This window comes from Madurella fahalii, assembly GCF_045866475.1.
Source record: "Madurella fahalii IFM 68171 DNA, scaffold_2, whole genome shotgun sequence".
Taxonomy (NCBI): domain Eukaryota; kingdom Fungi; phylum Ascomycota; class Sordariomycetes; order Sordariales; genus Madurella; species Madurella fahalii.
The window spans coordinates 1,845,531-1,863,226 of NW_027263972.1; the positions used below are offsets into that span (position 1 = coordinate 1,845,531).

Here is a 17,696-nt window from a genome sequence, read left to right on the forward strand (position 1 = left end):
GATGATTCGGACGGCAGCTCGTACATGTCTCTCGACGCAGACTCGTCGGCGTCGTTCCCGCGCGTCTCGCCTGACGAGGTGGACCCCTACGGGTGGGAGGCGGAGCTGGAGAAGAAGCTCGAGTCTGCCGACAGTTGCTGTCCTGTCGTCACCATTCAGTATCGCAGGACGGGCGCGACGAAGAGGACCCTGCTGCAGAGAGTGCTGAGTTTGGGGCCGAGGGAGGTGGTGCGGAAGGGGGGGTTGTCTTGATATTTAGTCCACCTCCCCTCTCATCTTTTGCTCTTCTCTCCTCTCCTTTGTTCCGTTTTCTTTTCGTTCATACTCTTTTATTCGATTGCCGGAAATACCCACCTTGGTTTGTTGTCGACTTAGATTTGGCGAGAACCTGGCTCGCTGGATGCTCGCGCATGGGACCATGATTCGTTTTTGCTTGTTTCTCTCTTCTATTGCTCATTTTCGCTCTTCAGCAATACGTGGCTAACGTGGCATGAGATGGCGGTTTTGTACTTTTTTCATTTTTCATATCTCTTATGTCTTGGATGTCACAAAAAGAAAAGCAAGCGGGCGTTAATGGTGTGTTGGGGTTCTAAGCCGGGTTGAGAATTTTCTAGCATTACTAAACAGACAGGCATTCATGGATGGCTCATCAACAAGGAAGACATGATACCGGTGATAGGGGTTTTGGAGGGTGGGGTTGAATCCGGCGGGGGCGGTGTGGCGAGGAGTTTTGGCTATAATTAGCATGAGAATATCTAATATGAGTATGAGCAGGGGAAGCTGTATGTGAATGTATTGCTCTTGATCTCGTCCGCAGTTATCTTCTTCGTCTACTGAAGGAACCGCGTAAAAGCAGTGCAAAAATCAAATACAAAGCGAAGTTCTAGGTCTACAGCCCCCGCCTCCTCCCCCTTTTTTTCCCTTTTTTTTTCTCTTTTTTTCTTTCTTTCCCTTCCCTTTCTCTTATTCCCCTTCTTTTTTCTCCTTTTTCCCCCCTCCCTTCTTTTTTCTTCCTCTCAGTAACTTCTTTACTAAGCCATTAGCCGGGATCCCCCGGACTTTAACATCTAGAGCGAACTGTGAAGCGGTAGATAAAGGAGAGGTTTCAGAATGTCAACGAAGACGGGGAATCGATTTAGGTTTAATAAGCCCATAATTTATCTGTGTCTGAGAAAGACCCGTTTAATTAATCTCTCTTCCCATCATGAAACTTTCATTTAACCACGTCCAAAGTATATCAAGTCTCCGATATCCCCTCTGTCGGTGAAGCCTTGTGTTGCGCGGAACCACACATCCCATTCACTGCGCCTCCCAGCGTCTCGAATCCCGCTTCTCAAGCCGTTAGTGTCTCCTGGTCGGCCTTGTCGGCCTTGTCGGCCTCGTCGACTTCGTCGACGAAGTCGAAAACCTGCAAAAGTTGATCGAGATTGTATGTACGCTCCTCAGCCTGTTTGGCAATCCGCTCGCGTCGGCGTCTCTCTCGCGTTTCGGTCGCGGCTTGAGGATGTCAGTCAGTGCAACCAAAATGGAGATAGGAGACAAAGGCGGTCATACCAGCAATCTCAGCTGGATCTTTCAGCTTCAAGAATGGATGGTCGGGGTCTACCGCTCGGACATAGGCCCGAAAATCTTCGTCGAGGCCGTAGACATTCTCGGGCGTGACCTCCTCGTCAAGCGACAGAAGGAACTTCAGCTTGGCGTGCAAGCGACGAGCGGCGCCGGTTGCGCGAGGGGGGTTTATGCCTTGGTCAACGGAATTTCGGTTCATCGGGTTTGAAGAACAGTCAAAGAGCTGTCGTTGACTTCGTTCCTAGCCTCTTCGACGGAAAGACCCTGCCTGCTTCTTCAGGCCTTTGCGGCCCGGTTTGCTTGAAGGAGCGTCCACAGCAGCCATAAGCTGCACCACGCTGTTCCTGAGATTTGCGAGCTCAACATTCGGCCAGTCAACGGGGCCCGACGCCATTTCGACGTGCTTGAATTTATTTTAGAGTAGAATCGTTTGAACGCTGGCTTGGCGACTTGCCGGATAATTTGCGATGTTGTGATGGGATTGGGGGAGAAAGGTGCGAGCTCGGTAGGTTTTTGGGAGGGCGGATGGTGAGAGGCCAGAAAATAATGGAAGCGGAAAGTTAGGTCGGAAATTCAACAGTGCGGGAGCTTGGACGATCGTCTGGAAGTCATTGAAGATGAAAAGATGAAAAGATGAAAGGAGCTGCGCAGGTTCTCTTTCTAATGAGCCTTCCTCTCACTATCCTCCTTCTCAAAATTACCTTTGCCAACGCCTATATTGTCATGCTCCTGTGCGTTGTTGTCCTCCTCGAATCCATCCTCGTCGTCCTCTTCAAGACCATCCTCCTCCTCATCAAGCCCGCTCTCTTCATCCTCGAGATCGCCCTCCTCAAGTTCGCTATCTTCGTCCTCGAGGTCCTATTCGCGAATGTCATTTGGATGGACAGTGTCTAAGCCAGTTTGGTCCTAGAGTTTTGTATTGGATACTTAGAAACAATCTAAGAAGAGAGCAAAGTGCATCTTTCTATACCTTCCACTCTTGCTCTACTCTAGCTTCCTGTGTCAATGTTAGCTATTGCTCATACTTCAATAAAGGATAATTACTTATAAGCCGAAGAAAACGCCTGCTTTGCACGGTTCTCTGTCTTCAAAGAAAACGCCCTGCTAACATGGCTACGCCACATACGTTGATCTTGCCCCGATGGCGGGTCATAGATTCCTTCCGTTTCCTTGGTAGGAAATGTTTCCGGTTTTCCATTACTTTCGGCCTCTTCCGTCATCGGGAATGCCGGGGAAACTGTATTTTGGGATAATCGTAGGGAAGAGAAGAGTTTGTAAGAGAGTAATTATTGAAAAACTGATATCCGGCATAGACGTGTGTGGGGCAGTCCTCACACCGAGGGGCGACGATGGGGGAGGATTGGGAATTGGGGTCCGAGATTTTGCGAAACTGATGGGAAAGGCGGCATCTGTGATGGTTGCATCGCCAGGAAACGATGTATAAGGAAAGGACGATGATAGTTCAAATAACCCAGAATTGCTGGCTTAACCTCAGATTGGAAGCTGCGTTAGACAGGAACAACTCAGCCTGGAAGGAGCGAGGCACTAAACTAGGATGATCCAAAAAGAGTTGTGGACGTCTGAGCATCTGCTGCTTCGATCTTGACTCAATTTCCCTCTGCATACAGATGGTTTGAGGACAATATCGGACGCTGTCGAAACATACCGAGCTTGTCAGCCTCCCATAATTCAAAAACATGTAAGGCTCTGTTTTAATTTCGGATGTATAATAGCCCAAATTTGTCACATTTACTATGTAGGGGAAAGGGGGGTATCTGTCTCGATGCTCTTTTTTTGGGGACTTGCTGGCATATTGAGACATGGTGCTGTCCAGGTAGGCTCCAGCATAGTGCTTGAGTACGCCTTCAACCTACTGTGTCTTGGTGGTATTATGGCAATTTAAACACGAAACTGGGGACCATCTTGCTGTTACGCGCTGCTCAGATTGCCTTGGTGTTTTGAAAAGACATCGACGTATTTGCCACACCCGTTGCTCGCAGTGGTGTGGATGACAGGCGCCTATTTTTAGTCCTTCGTGCATGCCAGACTGTATGTACCATGAAAGTGCCGTCGGTATTCAGCGTAACCTACTGGCGTGTTTGCTCTATGGCGTCGCGGCCATTGCCCGTCATCGCACCGCGTATTCCACCATTAATGGGAGGATATGCCGGCAACTAGAGCGCTCGTCGCTATAACGGCCATTGCCCATCATCGTGTATTATGCGGCGTGATGGCATAATTTTCCGGCTGGCCCGTTGAATCGTGCGTTCCGCCATTGCCAGGGAGATACGCTGGCCGCCTGAAGCTTCAACGCGGCGGGCTAATTTTGCCCGCGGTGTGCCTGCGTCGCCCAGTTCCTTCATGTCCACGGTGCTGTACCGTCTTCTTGGTGCCAAGACTAGCTTAAATGCGCTGACCGCTTTATTCCCAATGACAGTTTGTCGTTGATGGCTAACTTTGTGGTTGTTTTTCGCGATGTTATACCATTGCGATCTGGGTTATCCAACCAAGTCAACAGACTCAACCTAGGGTTCCAACTGTTAGCACACGGCTTCATGTTGTTACTTAGGGTTATACCAGTTATTGCATCGTGCAAGGTTTTTCTAGCTGTCATACCTGATTTTCTTGAAGTTTATTGGTGTAATGTCAATTCACTAAGACTATATCAACGTTATATCCTAATGCGACTGAAAACTCAAGTTGGCTTAGAAGTAGAGCGTGTTTGGAGATGTTGGAGGATGCGTTGATCTGGTGGCAGCGAAAACCTTATGGGGAGTGACCTCACGGATGTTAGGCATGTGGCGAAACTGGGTCCCGTTCGCCAAGCCGCTTTGTTTCAAGATTCCTCCATCATGGCGCGCGGCAGGTACAAAGTTTTATAAACAGAAATACTGCTGCAGCCTCACAATTACGTTTGTATGTCGAATGTACACAGATTGAGCGCCGCACTGTATATAATGACACGTGCCAACACTCCTAATGCGCCAAACCCCCAACCACCGTATATCGTCTATGATCACCATTTATGCACCAGACCAAGGCCATCCCAATGAAGTTATTTGCCAATTTCTACCGAGCCTACGGCCCCAAGTGCCTTCTTTACATCGCCATCCTTCCTACCCAAACCTTCCGAACTTTCACCTTTCCATCCCAATCCCACCATAAACATCGCAAATGGTCCGGCAGGTTGCCAAACCAGCATTCACATGAAATATTAAAAATCCGATCCGACCCTGAAAATTCAGGGTGAAGGAAGTAGTGAATTTGAACGCTGGGCGAAAAGAGAACCGAAGTCAGGATGGAGAAGAATAAGAGAGGCTGATAACGGTGGGGAAGTCGACCAAGCTTCCCGGGAAAAAGAAACTCGGTGCTACTTAGTTGCTAGGAGAAGCGACAGCAATCATGTGAAGTATTCCGAAGTGGCCTTGAAGGTGTGCACCTTTGGGATTTGTAAACCTTGTTGAGATTTCTAGGATCGACAGGAAAGCATGAGACTACTCTTTCAAGGAAGGCGAATCGGGTCCTGGAGTGAGCACAGATTTAAACCAACCTAGGTAATAATGCCGCAGCGGCTACCCCACGCGCATTGAATAGGTAGTAATTGTTTCCGTTTACTTGACGGTATAGAAGGTAAACCTGGTACGGCAAATTGGGCCAGAACTCTCGTTCTATATAGCCACTGAAGTCAAAAAACGCCAGTATTTTTGCCGCCTTAAAATACACAGAGGTAGAAAGGGATCATGGCAACGGCCATGCAGGTAATTCTATGGCATTCGTGATGTTTTCGCTGTTAGATGGTTCATTGAGTCGGCCCGGATAAGATAAGGAAGTCCAACTTGGAGCCCCTCTTTTATCTATGCATCGCATCCCACATGGTTCAAGATTTCAGTATCACTTACGTGAGGTAGGTTACCTAGATTTCGATCTAGAAGCCAGAACCGACAGTGAGACTCGCCGACAGTGCAAACAGCGTATTTGAACTTGCCTGAGGAGAAGGCGTAACGTGCTGGTTTTCTTTGCTGCCTCTCCCAGGCGATCCCCCGCAGAGTGTACTTATTGGGTGTTCGAGCCCTCCGGAAACGGTGGGTCTGGTTTCATTTTCAGGTACTTGCTGTGGAATTCCGGGTGCTGTCGCTTTCACAACCGCGGCCCTCGCAGTTTGGACAGATCACTCGGCAATTTCCACACTCTTGTTCCCCGGGCAGAGTGCCACAGCCCCCGCAGCAAAATGGCTGGAAAACGGAGACTCCCGGGTGACGATACGGCCGCTCCTGCTAAATCGGCCCAGGCCAGAGCCCAAGATGGCCAAGTCATGGCGGTGCGCAACTCCCCGCCCTCAGTCCTCTCTCCCTGTCCGGGTTGAGGATTCGTGAGGAACTCAACTCACACTTCAACATGTAGACGAACAGCAGCAGCATTGTCTCAAAACGCAGTGTGGAAAAGCTCTACTACCCGAACGAACCGCATTTTTTCCGCCATTTTGTCAAAAAATTTCAGCGCCGGGCTCCTCTCATCAACAGGGGTTACTGGCTCCGTCTGCGGGTGATTGATGTGTTGGTGAGGAACTTCTTGAAGGACGTTCGGTCGAGGGGAAAGAAAGGTGTGGTGGTCAATCTGGGGTGTGGGAGGTGAGTTACATTCGGCATGGCACGAGGAACTGGTGTTCGGATTAACAAAATACCTAGTGATGTCCTCCCCTGGCAGTGCCTCACTCGCTACCCGGATGACTGCAGCAATGTCAAGTTTGTAGACGTCGATTTTCCGGACCTGATCGAGAGGAAGAGACAGACTGTGCTGAGCACGCCTGAGCTGTTGAGCGCGTTTACCGGGTTGCGGGAGGCCGAGAAGCTAGTTAAGCCCGTTATCTTCGAGAGTGACCAGTATGTGCAGATTGGATGTGATCTACGGGAGCTGAAGATGCTTCAGCAAGGGCTGGTCAGCACGGTCGGAGACTTTGCAGAGTGCGAGTTCATCTTCGTGGCTGAGGTGTCGATCACGTATATGGAAACCGAGGGAGCTGATGAGGTGATACGATGGGCCGCGACGGTTGGAGACGGTGAGCCCTCTTCCCCCTCTTCTCACTTTACGGAGAAGCTAATATGTGAAGCCGAGTTTGTCCTCTTGGAGCAAATCCTCCCTGATGGAAAGGACCACCCTTTCGCCTCGACTATGCTAAGCCATTTTCGCAGGCTCAATACGCCCCTGAAGTCGGTCCACACTTACCCGACTGTGCTTGATCAACATACACGCTTTTCTTCCAGGGGCTGGGACTCGGTTCAAGTCTGGACGCTCTGGCAAGCGTGGGCCGACAAGACCTTTTTGGACAAGTCGGATCGGAGACTACTGGATGAGATAGAGCCGTTTGACGAGTGGGAAGAGTTTGCTCTCTTTGCCAGTCACTACTGCGTGGTGCACGCAAAGGCTGGAAGCAACTCGGTTTCGACAACAGCTCCATCTTTGCCTGGCAGTCTGGGAATTGCCGCTCAGTCGGCAGCACTGTGTTTCGACGAATGTCCGGGGCAGAGAGGGCAGCGGCGATTTGCAGCAGCGGTGTGTCTCTCCTCGGAGGGAGCAGAGCCGCTAGTGCTGAGCGCGCTGGGTTTGGGGACCAAAAGCCGATTGCAGTCGTGTGACATCTTCAGCCTGGATGTTTCGGGGAATGAAGGTCCAGGGACTTCGCTCTCCTTCCGCGAAGGGGGCCCGGCGACCAGAATGTGCCACTCTCTGACAGACCTTGGAAGCAACGGTGTCCTCCTGGCGGGTGGGCGTGGCTCGCCGTTGGGTCCCCTCAAAGACTGTTGGCTCTTTGACAAGAATCTGAAAGCTTGGAGGCGGGCACAGGATCTCCCTACTCCGTTATACCGACATGCCGTCACTGCATTGGGGGATTCAGGTCTGGCCATACTCTTTGGCGGCAGAGGGGAGACCGCACCGTTTGACCGCAGCCTTTTATACCATCCTAGCGAAGGGTGGATAAACTGCGAGGTTGCCGGTGACAAGCCAACTGGTGTATATGGTGCGGTGCTCTCGTGCGGAAGTGCCTGTAGTCCAGCCAGCTTTAGCGGGATATATGCCGGCGGTCTAGAAGATGGGCTTATTTCCGACCAAATATTATTGTGGGAGGCGGATGTCTCGAATATCAAGGTCAGTCGTTACATGACCCACCTTGAGAAGTGCATGAGTCTGACACACTGAAGAGAGCCAAGATCCGATTTACAAGAATCGGGGAGGGGGACTCACCATCTCACAGGCTATTGGCAAGGTTCGGAGCGAGTTGTCTTCGGCACGGTAGTGAGTTCTTGATATTGGGCGGCGTGGCTGCAGACCATCTTCTAAACCAACAGGACGAGATTCTGCTGTGCTCCATGTCATCAAGCGAGCTCACCATTACTCGCCGTCTGATCGGCAGCAGTCCTCAGGGTGATCAACCGCCACCACGACCCCTTCTTGTTGAGCACTCAGCGGTTTCGATGCCAGACGGCAGCATTGTGGTGGTCGGAGGCGGCGCTACGTGCTTCTCCATGGGAACATTTTGGAATAAAGGGGTGTACTCATTACACATTCCCACGGTCGACGGCCAGGAGTTGTGCATACCGTCTACTTCTCGTTGGGTGCACGAAAAGAGTGTCGACATCATTCCCGGTGAGCCCAGTCCTTCAGCCAACACAAAACCTCAGGATGGCGCTGGGAGTGCCCACATCACACCCATCAGCCGGGTTAGGCTGGAGACCGAAGATGACTTTCTTAATTTGGTGCATGGAGGCCGGCCGGCAGTGCTGGAAGGCCTAAACCTAGGCAGCTGCGTCTCCGCGTGGACAACCAAGTACCTCGTAGAGAAGGTCGGGAGCGATCGCAAGGTAACAGAACCCGCCAGCTCGCACCGTCCCGGTTTGTGTTTGCTGATAATAGTAGGTCGTCATTCACGAGGCCGCAACGCCGACCATGGAATTTACCACGAAGAATTTCCGCTATGTCACGACCGGATTTGGCGAGTTTGCCCGGAGAGTGGAACTGGGGGACATGCTGTACCTGAGGGCGCTGTCACACGAGAAGCCAAGCAAGAAGCCGGCTGTGCTAGCAGAAGACTTTCCGGGACTTGGACCTGACTTTGTGCTTCCCCCACAATTGTCTCTAGTGACGGAAAACCTCTTTAGTTCGGTATTGAGGATGTCCGGGCCAGTGAATATGTGGTTGCACTACGATGTGAGTCGGCTTTAAGAACGGCTCAGAAGGCATCCGGGAGCAAGTGTTGACGATGAGTTCGCAGGTCATGGCGAACGTCTATTGCCAGATTGGCGGGTCGAAACGACTCATCCTCTTTCCTCCATCAGACGTTGAGCACTTGTCCTTTGCCCCAGGAGCGTCCAGTTCCAGCATAGACGTCTTTTCATCCCTCGACTCGCCCGAGTTAGCGCAAACTCACCCTTACGAGGCCGTGCTGATGCCGGGGGAAGTGCTGTTTTTGCCCCCATTGTGGTTGCATACAGCCACCCCAATCTCGGACCAAAGCATCGCGGTCAATGTCTTCTTCCGGGATCTGGATGGTGGTCACTATGCGGCCGGGCGGGACGTGTATGGCAACCGGGATCTGGCGGCGTACGAAAAAGGGAGGCAGGATGTTGCTCGCATTGCCAATAGCTTCCAGAAGTTGCCGGCGGAGGCGAGGGAGTTTTATCTCTTGAGGCTGGCGGATGAGCTACGCCGCAAGGCGCGGTGCTAATGTGGCCGCTCACCAGTGTCGACAGACTCGATCGCGAGGGTGCTGATTCAGCTCAAAAGACTTGATTGAGCCGGCTTACCCAGATTCTCGCATGTGATGGGGCCACCGTCCTACCAGAGGGCGATGCAGGGCTGTTAGCCAAGATGCTCAAGACCCAGATGCCGTGCGCCAATGACGAAGGATGCTTCAGATCGAGTCAGCCAGACACATGCACCAAGGGCCGCCCCCGACAGGTCCGCCAAGCCGCGGCGCCAAGTGGACGGCGTGGCCAACTCAAAACAGCATAAAGCGACAAAGCCATCCTCGCGACCAAGAATAGAAGCAGACGAAGACGAGAGGCTTTCCTGTATTGATTGAACTCGGATTCACGACATGCACCCCTGATGATTGTCTTTGTTGAGCCTTTTGAGGCGGCTTTTGAATTGTGATTTCTGTGCTTCTGTAACTTAGTTTCTGATCGGCGACCAAATCAAGATCGCTGTTATCTCGCGCTTCGGGCCTTGCTCTGCCAAGCGCGCCAAGCAATCGCATCAATTTGTGGCCCGTGCATCGCCCGCACCTCCGTCTATCCGGGATTTACCGGACTAATTTTTTCTTAGGGACCCTTTTTCCGCAAGTCACCCTCCGACCTCACTTTTTCCAAAAAGGCTCATTGCCCAAAACAAACGTCCGGAAACCTCTCGTCAGGTCCCAATTGACTCCTTCTCTTGCCCTCGCGCCCTCGGAGTGCCAAAGACCAAAACTCCACTCACTCTCTTTTTTTGTTTTCCATTCACACAGACACAATGGCTAGCTCGACGACACAAACCAAGGTCGACGCCGTCGTCCAGAAGGCTGCTGCCCCCCAGCTGAGCGGCGCTCAGCTCTACTCCAGATTCGCCATTGCCGGTGCCATCTGCTGCTCTGTCACCCACGGCGCCCTGACGCCCGTTGATGTGTACGTGCCCGTCCTCTGCCACCCGTTTTCTCGCACCATGTTGCCGCGCGCACACATCGACTGGCGGGCATTCCCGAAGCCATTGACTGCTAACAAACGAACTTGGTACAGCGTCAAGACCCGTATCCAGCTCGACCCTGTCACCTACAACAATGGCATGATTGGTGGTTTCCGCAAGGTCATCCAGAACGAGGGCGCCGGCGCGCTGCTCACTGGTGTTGGCCCTACCTTCGCCGGCTATTTCCTGCAGGGCGCCTTCAAGTTCGGTGGCTACGAGTTCTTCAAGCAGCAATTCATCAACTACCTCGGCTACGAGAACGCCTCCAAGTACAGGACAGGCGTTTATCTCGCCTCGTCCGCCGCCGCCGAGTTCTTCGCCGACATTGCCCTATGCCCTCTCGAGGCCACCCGTATCCGTCTCGTCTCTGAGCCGACCTTCGCCAGCGGCCTGGTCAGCGGCTTCGGCAAGATGCTGAAGCAGGAAGGCGTGGGCGCCTTCTACGCCGGTTTCGGCCCTATCCTGTTCAAGCAGTAAGTTCACGAGCCGGGCCTCTCCTTCTCCCCCCTCTGTACGCATACTCACGCACGCCCCTAGGATTCCCTACACCATGGCCAAGTTCGTCGTCTACGAGAAGGTCGCCGAGGCCGTTTACCGCGTCTTCCCGAAGAAGAACATGTCGGACGGCCTGCAGACTACTGTCAACCTTGGTAGCGGTCTGATTGCTGGTTTCGCCGCTGCCATCGTCTCCCAGCCTGCCGACACCATGCTTAGCAAGATCAACAAGACCAAGGGTCTCCCCGGCGAGGGCACCACCACCCGCCTGATCAAGATCGCCAAGGAGCTCGGCTTCAAGGGTTCCTACACCGGTATCGGTGCCCGTCTCTTCATGGTCGGTACTCTTACCGCCTTCCAGTTCGCCATCTATGGCGATGTGAAGAAGGCTTTGGGAGCGCGGGGGGGCGTAGAAATTAGCAAATAAACGTTGAGAAAAAGAAAATGGTGAGTCGGCATGGATGGGAATCAGGGACGAGAGGGAGGGTTGGGGGATGTAATGGCGGGATGGGCCGAATAGACGACAGACTCTGCAGGCTTTTTCTTTTCTGGCTTGCGCATAAAAGCGGGGTTGTCTTGGGGATTCTGCATCTTTGCTCGGGTTTCCCGTCTCGTTCGCATTTATATTTGGCCGCCGGTTGGATGGCCGCCTGGAATGATCCTTTTTCTTATGTTGCGAACTCTGGGTCGGGATCTGGTTCTGTGTCTCAGCTAGATGCTTTTATATAGAGCATAGAGCGCTTAGACAAAAGGCGCGTCCTGCCAGGGATCGACTGTACAATAGTCTAAATTCATCACATTGAGTACCCCTACGATTTGCATGGCTGCATTCCAGGGGTGTTGTGAAACTGCGGTTTTGTTGCGATCTGGAAGGGTTTAGCGCTGCCAAGAGTTAGAGTGCAGTTAGCTGCAGGGGATCTCTTTTGTATATATACCGCTCAAAGTCTCCCACATATTGGGATCAGAACAAGGCACACTTTCTCTTCTTTTCTCCTACCAACGCTCTATTCCTGAGTTGCCTTTTCGCTCCATGCAGTGTCACAGGTTTACAATATATCAACAAGCAAAGCTAGGTCTCCACCCCACCTGATGGTTTTTATCCCGCCGTAGGGCGACCTTTGCGAGGGCTTCATTAAATGAATACTCGACAGCGGCTCATGTACGAAGATTATGACCGCCGTAGTCCTATCCGAACTCTGACTGGCTCCAATTTATGCCTGTTAGGGTATCGATGTGGGTTTTAAGCTTATAGCGGTGGAATCTAACGTCACAGGGGTCATTCGTATGCTAAGGCCGCGATGTCCGTTTCCGGCAATTTACACAAGACCGTCTCCAACATCGGGTATCTTGTCAGAATGAGCCCTGCATTTATATCAGTATCAATTGCTTATCCGACGGTTGGCTTCCTTGCTACCACTACCGCCAAATTAGGATCTTTGAGGAAATCAGCCCAGAAGTCGGGGTCACTCTTGACCACTTCTGTCGCCTCCGGAGGGATCACTTCAAAGTCCACCAGCCCAAGCTCTCTCCGGACATCATCCTCGAGCGTGTATGTCGACCTCATGGACGTACAGCCAAACTCAAAAGGCGGTTGCGTAAGACACCCGCACACATACTTCAGCCCGCCAGGGATCTCCTCCACATCCCGGAACGTAGCCCCGTACTTCCCATCCTTCATATACTCGGCCCCGATGCTCCGCACCCTCACGCCCAGGAACCTCCCCCCAGGCTTCAGATTCGCGACCACGTTCTCCCACATGGCCCGTAGATCCTCCGGCGACGTGGCGTGGTCAAACAGCCAGTTCGCCATGACCACGTCGTAGCCCCCGCCCCCGCCCGCGAGGTCCCGCGGCAGCGCTTTGCGGGAGGCGTCGCCCTCCAGCCACCGGATGCGGCCCTGCCGGCCCAGCCGCGCCTCGATGTCCTGGCCCACCCGGAGCATCTCGCGGGAGATGTCGACCACGTCGACGGTGGCGGCGCCGGCGTCGATGGCGCGCCGCGCGTGCAGGCCGCTGCCGCCGCCCAGGTCGAGCACCGCGGCGCCCGTGCAGTCGCCGAGCGCTGTGCGGATGAGCTCGGCTTCGAGCTTGGCGCAGGGGAGATCTTCAACCGCGGTGTAGTTTGTGGCGACCGTGTCGTATTGTTTCTTGTCGACGGTGGTCATGGTGGTTGGTTGCTGCCTGTACTAATCGTAGATGCTTGGTGGGTTGGGGTTCGACAAGCTGAGATTGCTCCATCACGAGTATGGTGAGATGGAGTTCCCGTTCATGATACCCCGCTCGTGGATAGCGGCTCTTGGAGGGGTAGCAAGCAAGGCAGAAACGAATCGGGGCTAGTCTGGCAGAACAGCGGCGAGTCTCTTGACGCCCCACCAAGATAGTTTTGGTAAAGAGGATGCTTGGGTTTCTCATGAATTGGCCGTTGGCACGCCATCTCATGGCTTTGCAGTCAGTTAGATTCTCAGTAATCAGTTACAAAGATTGCGTGTTTACCTACTTAGACTTTTCCCTTGCCCTATAAGGAGGTCAGTGCTCAGATACCACCAAATCAACGGATGAGGGCCTACCACGGCAATATCAAGTAGCCGGGTGCTAAGTATTGTACCATTCAAGCAGAAACACTGATTAATTTCTCATTGGCAGGATTGCGGAGCAGCTGATGCAAAACGAAATTTTCGTGCTTTCAACACCATTGTACTACTGTTTACTTTAGACGAAGGAAGAGCAGGTTTTCTTCATACCATCCATGAATCTCTTTCGTCAAGGCGCCTGTCTTTTTTTGATTATACTAGCTTCCCGGGTTATAGTCAACATAGAAACCAGTCTATCCGTTTTGCATGAATCTAGGCGAGAGGAGCATTCCGCTAGCTTTACTAAATGATCCTTCTGCCGCTAGGACGAGACTCTGCTGGAAATACTGTGGTGCGACTGGCGCTCTTCATGCCGACGTCCTAACCAGCACGGGGTTGATGAGGCCACTATGTCCGATGGTCCCAAGGAGAGTAAGCAAACATTACCTTTAAGCGGCTGCAAGCCCAACTACTTAACCCGTTCGTAGTTGGCTAGACTCTAACTAAGGATTATAAGCGAGCGGTAACTTGGTGACTCTCTCATTTCCTCATAATACCTAAAGTCACCATTGCATGCTGTGATATACTGTATACATAAAACGCTGCCTAGCGCCTGCTGCGGAAAGCGTTTAAGGTGCGAGCTTACCAAACCATGATGTCACTGGCGAGCTTTGATTGTAAGCGAACCTCTGAAGGGCCACAACATAGGAGCAACAAGTCCCAAGTCGTATCTCGATTCTCGAGGGCAGCAGTCTAACAGAGTAATAGTCTGGAACAAACTTCTATTGCCGATATCGTCTCTATGTCTTGGCGCGTCCATCCTTCCCCATTAGCGATGGCAAATAATCATAGAAAGTGCGTCTATAGCCTACAGCCATCATGCCGCCTCTAAAAGACCTTCCATGCGGAAATATTTCCTTCGGCATCGATACCTCCAGATCAACTCTTCGATATGGTTCTTCGTTAATATATTTTCGTCATCCTCCCGCGGGTCAAAAGATACCCTCTCGAAATCGAGCGCCTTGAGGCGCTTCTTGCCATGCTCTACGACGACCTGGTAGTTCCCAAGCTGTGGGTCATCCTGTTGAACGTTGACGGTCTGCAGCCTCTGGTAAACAGCCTGTAATAGGTCGGCCAGTTCGTCTAAATCGAAAAGCATGTTTTCGACGGATGCGAGCGAGCTGCCGCCGAGATGCTCGAGGAGTAGCGCCCTTTGTCCATTATACTGGACACGGCCGTAGCAGATTGGCACGTCTAGTCCCTGCAGAGGCTTGAGTCTATTGTACGCCTCGACCTCGGTGTCGAACAGGCTGCGTGCGACAAGCTCCTCTATGTCTTCATGTCGCTTCTGAGACTTGAGGATGATACGGTCTGGAAGGAACCACTCAGGAAAGGCAATGCGCGCCGCGGACTGAAGGAAAGAGGGCAGTAACGCGCAAAAAGAACTGACCACGCGCGAGACTGCCGAATGTTGGATGGAGAGTTGAAGAATGTCCGGATGACAGCTGTCAAGAATTGTGCCTTCAGCGACGACGTAGCGGGTGCGGAACCAGAAACTCTGAAGTTGGCCAGTCTCGGCTGGAGTGCGGAAGGAGTAACACTTACGATAGGTATTTGTGCGGTACCTGAGAACGGACGCTCAATGCGAGCGCTTCTTAGGCGATAACGGTCTGGCTCACCCGGGATCCTGAATCTGGGTATTTGTATCGGGAGGCTTCTCGGCGGTGGGATTTTGTCAACCGAGTCATCGGAGTTGCCGTCCATTTTGCTTTGGCGCGATGGCCGCCAAGGTAGAAAATGGGGTTGGCCTGTCGCCCGAGACTAGCTGTCGAAACACGCGACTGCATTCACGTGCCACGTGTTGCCCACGTGACCGCCGTCTCATGCGCCGAGGTACGAGAATGTCGAGGAGCGGCGTGTGACTTGGCCTGCCAAGTCCTGCCCAACAGCACTATGGCCGACTCTCCTCCTCAGTTGGCACCATCATCCATTTCTTCCCCGCATTTCCCGTTCCTTTGCATCAGATAGCCATGGATTCGGCAAGGGACCTGATCTTCCAACACCCGACCAACGAAGTATACAATCCCAACTATGTTTCGTATACAGACAAGACCTGGGCGCAAGCCTATCCCCCCCTCACCAACTTCATCGTCCCACAGCACAGTCGACCACGAAGCTATTTTCCACGCAGAATTCGATTCGGCCTTTCTGCCACTGTATGCTGATGAAGACGAACGCCTCAACGAGCCCGCACGGTCGCCGAACAAGCGGTCGTGGAGGCTAGAGACTGAAGCCGATATAGAACATTGGTGGCATACTGAGGTTTCGGACGTCGTTCTATCCGCGTGGGCCAGGTACCCGGCCATCACCCAAACATGCCACACAAAGCCGCTCAGCCAAGTGAATATCCCTGAGAATGTCGACTCTACCTATGCGATGTATCTTGGTAACATGCGGGTTCCTATTGCAATCGGCGAGATGAAAAGAAACCTTATCGCGATTCGGGATTGGCAGACAGGCGCCCTAAATGAGTCTCAGAAGAAACTGTCTCGTGAACTGCGTGGGTAAGCTAAGCCGTTACCGATATCTGGAGGCGGTAATAGCCAAGTTTATAAGTGGGCTAATGCGCGTTAGGTACGCCGATAAATATCAGTGTCCTCAAATCTTTTGCTGGGATGGCCAGACCCTTCTAGTCCTCCAATTTCGGGCAGGCAGGTTGGAGGATATACATGATGCGAATTGCCCAGTTGATTGTTGGGTCGTCCCGTCCGGGTTAAGCGCCTGCACTCTCCGCTTTGCGCTTTACAGGCTGCTTGTTCAAGGATTTCGAAGGTGCCAGGCCGCAGCTGCAGGGCAAATCGTTGTTGGGAACTATACACAGTACGGTCGTGAGTTCAATACGGGACGGCCTCTGTGGAGGGTCAACGACAGCTGCCAAACTGATCATTCCGAGGGGTATCAGCGAGCAGTGGATGCAGCTACTGGGGCTCTGTATTGGGCGCATGAGCAGGACCAGACTGTCATCTGGGAGACGGGTGCGTTCTGGGAATGAATCGTAGAGAAGCGCGATAAACACGCTTAAAGAGCGATGCTGTTGAGCGTATTATTTCAGACGGTAGAAAGCGTTTTGGTACACCGTCGCCTAGTACTTGCTCCAAATATTGACCCGGAAGTTGATTTCTATGAAGAAAAAGAGAAAGGGAGAAGAAAAAGTGTAACAGAAAAGAAGAAAGAAGAAAGAAGAAGGAGAAAAAGAAAAAAGAAAAAAAGAAAAGAGAAAAGAAAGGAAAAAAGAAGAGAAAAGAAGAGAAAAGAAGGAAAGACGGAAAGACGGAAAAAAAGAAAAGAAAAGAAAAATAAAGGGTTTTAGGAGGGGGAGGGAGGGAAAAGAAAATAGGAAAAAGATAGCAAAAGAGGTTATCAATCCCCTATATATAAATTCCGTTTCCAAGGACTAGACATAGCCATTCTAGAACAAAGGCCTCCAACTCATCGTCCGCATGGTGATCAGCGTACGTTATCCTTATAATCCCTGTCTATAACTATCGACTCGCTAGAGCCGACTGCAGCTAAATAACATTCGATTGTCGTATCCGGGATCCGCTACTATATCTCGCATCTCGCATCCTACCGCTATCGACACAAGGACGATGGCCTTGGTGAAGGGCTTGAACCCTTCGTCTGCTACCACTCTCTCTCCTTTATAACCTCCTAGCTTAGTAAAATCCCATTAGTGTCGTACTAAAACGAGGGAATACGATTGAAACATAATTTATGCGAACGAGCACTTTTTGCCCCGGCCGGAGTAGTGGCAGTTCATATATGCATCGTGGCAATGGTCCTTGGCCAGGGGATGACATTTATGGGCCAGCAACGGGCTACGATCTTTGCTGTATTAGGTGCAGCTCACGCTCTTGTTGCGCTGTTTGGTGAAATGAACACGACGATTGCGAAAGTATACTCGGGTCGATTCTAGTCCTACTCGGCCCCGACCTTCTTGGTCTTCTTGTAATATATGCCGGACTCCTAGAGATTGACGATATTCTATGAATGGATTAGAAAATGATTCTATGCTATTGCGCTCGATCGAGCTATACTCACATTGTTCGTGGCCAGCAGCTCCTGGACATAGTTCTGCGGTATGGCATGGAGCTCGTCGACAATGTTGATGGTGTCATCGAGTGCACGCGTCAAATTCTCCTCGAGTATATACTGGGAGGAGAAGAGAGAGATATGGAAAAAAGGAGACACATGTCAGAATTCTTGGTAGAGGTATGAACTAGGAACTTCACGTATGCTACTGTACGGAACGACGCTCAACAGTCTGAAGAAGTGCCCTGTTTTGACC

General features: G+C 51.9%; 6 protein-coding genes across 6 annotated transcripts; 3 read left to right on the plus strand and 3 right to left on the minus strand.

Annotated features, from left to right (window-relative positions):
* Positions 1–1,333: 1,333 nt before the first annotated feature.
* Positions 1,334–1,768, minus strand: MFIFM68171_03292 (uncharacterized protein; the record flags this gene model as incomplete). Its single annotated transcript, XM_071058713.1, has 2 exons — positions 1,334–1,497; positions 1,555–1,768. The coding sequence occupies 2 exons, from the start codon at positions 1,766–1,768 to the stop codon at positions 1,334–1,336; spliced, it is 378 nt and encodes a 125-aa protein (XP_070914814.1).
* A 464-nt stretch (positions 1,769–2,232) lies between these two features.
* Positions 2,233–2,463, plus strand: MFIFM68171_03293 (uncharacterized protein; the record flags this gene model as incomplete). Its single annotated transcript, XM_071058714.1, has 1 exon — positions 2,233–2,463. The coding sequence occupies one exon, from the start codon at positions 2,233–2,235 to the stop codon at positions 2,461–2,463; it is 231 nt and encodes a 76-aa protein (XP_070914815.1).
* Positions 2,464–5,797: 3,334 nt separating this feature from the next.
* On the plus strand, positions 5,798–9,289 carry PPM2 (tRNA methyltransferase ppm2; the record flags this gene model as incomplete). The annotated part of the gene is made up of 7 exons (XM_071058715.1): positions 5,798–5,887; positions 5,971–6,197; positions 6,255–6,625; positions 6,677–7,713; positions 7,767–8,426; positions 8,482–8,772; positions 8,837–9,289. The coding sequence occupies 7 exons, from the start codon at positions 5,798–5,800 to the stop codon at positions 9,287–9,289; spliced, it is 3,129 nt and encodes a 1,042-aa protein (XP_070914816.1).
* Positions 9,290–10,074: 785 nt separating this feature from the next.
* Positions 10,075–11,206, plus strand: MIR1 (mitochondrial phosphate carrier protein; the record flags this gene model as incomplete). The annotated part of the gene is made up of 3 exons (XM_071058716.1): positions 10,075–10,226; positions 10,338–10,757; positions 10,822–11,206. The coding sequence occupies 3 exons, from the start codon at positions 10,075–10,077 to the stop codon at positions 11,204–11,206; spliced, it is 957 nt and encodes a 318-aa protein (XP_070914817.1).
* Positions 11,207–12,166: 960 nt separating this feature from the next.
* MFIFM68171_03296 (uncharacterized protein) lies at positions 12,167–12,943 on the minus strand (the record flags this gene model as incomplete). Its single annotated transcript, XM_071058717.1, has 1 exon — positions 12,167–12,943. One exon carries the CDS (start codon positions 12,941–12,943, stop codon positions 12,167–12,169), a length of 777 nt encoding a protein of 258 aa, XP_070914818.1.
* A 1,282-nt stretch (positions 12,944–14,225) lies between these two features.
* Positions 14,226–15,112, minus strand: MFIFM68171_03297 (uncharacterized protein; the record flags this gene model as incomplete). Its single annotated transcript, XM_071058718.1, has 2 exons — positions 14,226–14,906; positions 14,954–15,112. The coding sequence occupies 2 exons, from the start codon at positions 15,110–15,112 to the stop codon at positions 14,226–14,228; spliced, it is 840 nt and encodes a 279-aa protein (XP_070914819.1).
* Between the last annotated feature and the right edge of the window lie 2,584 nt (positions 15,113–17,696).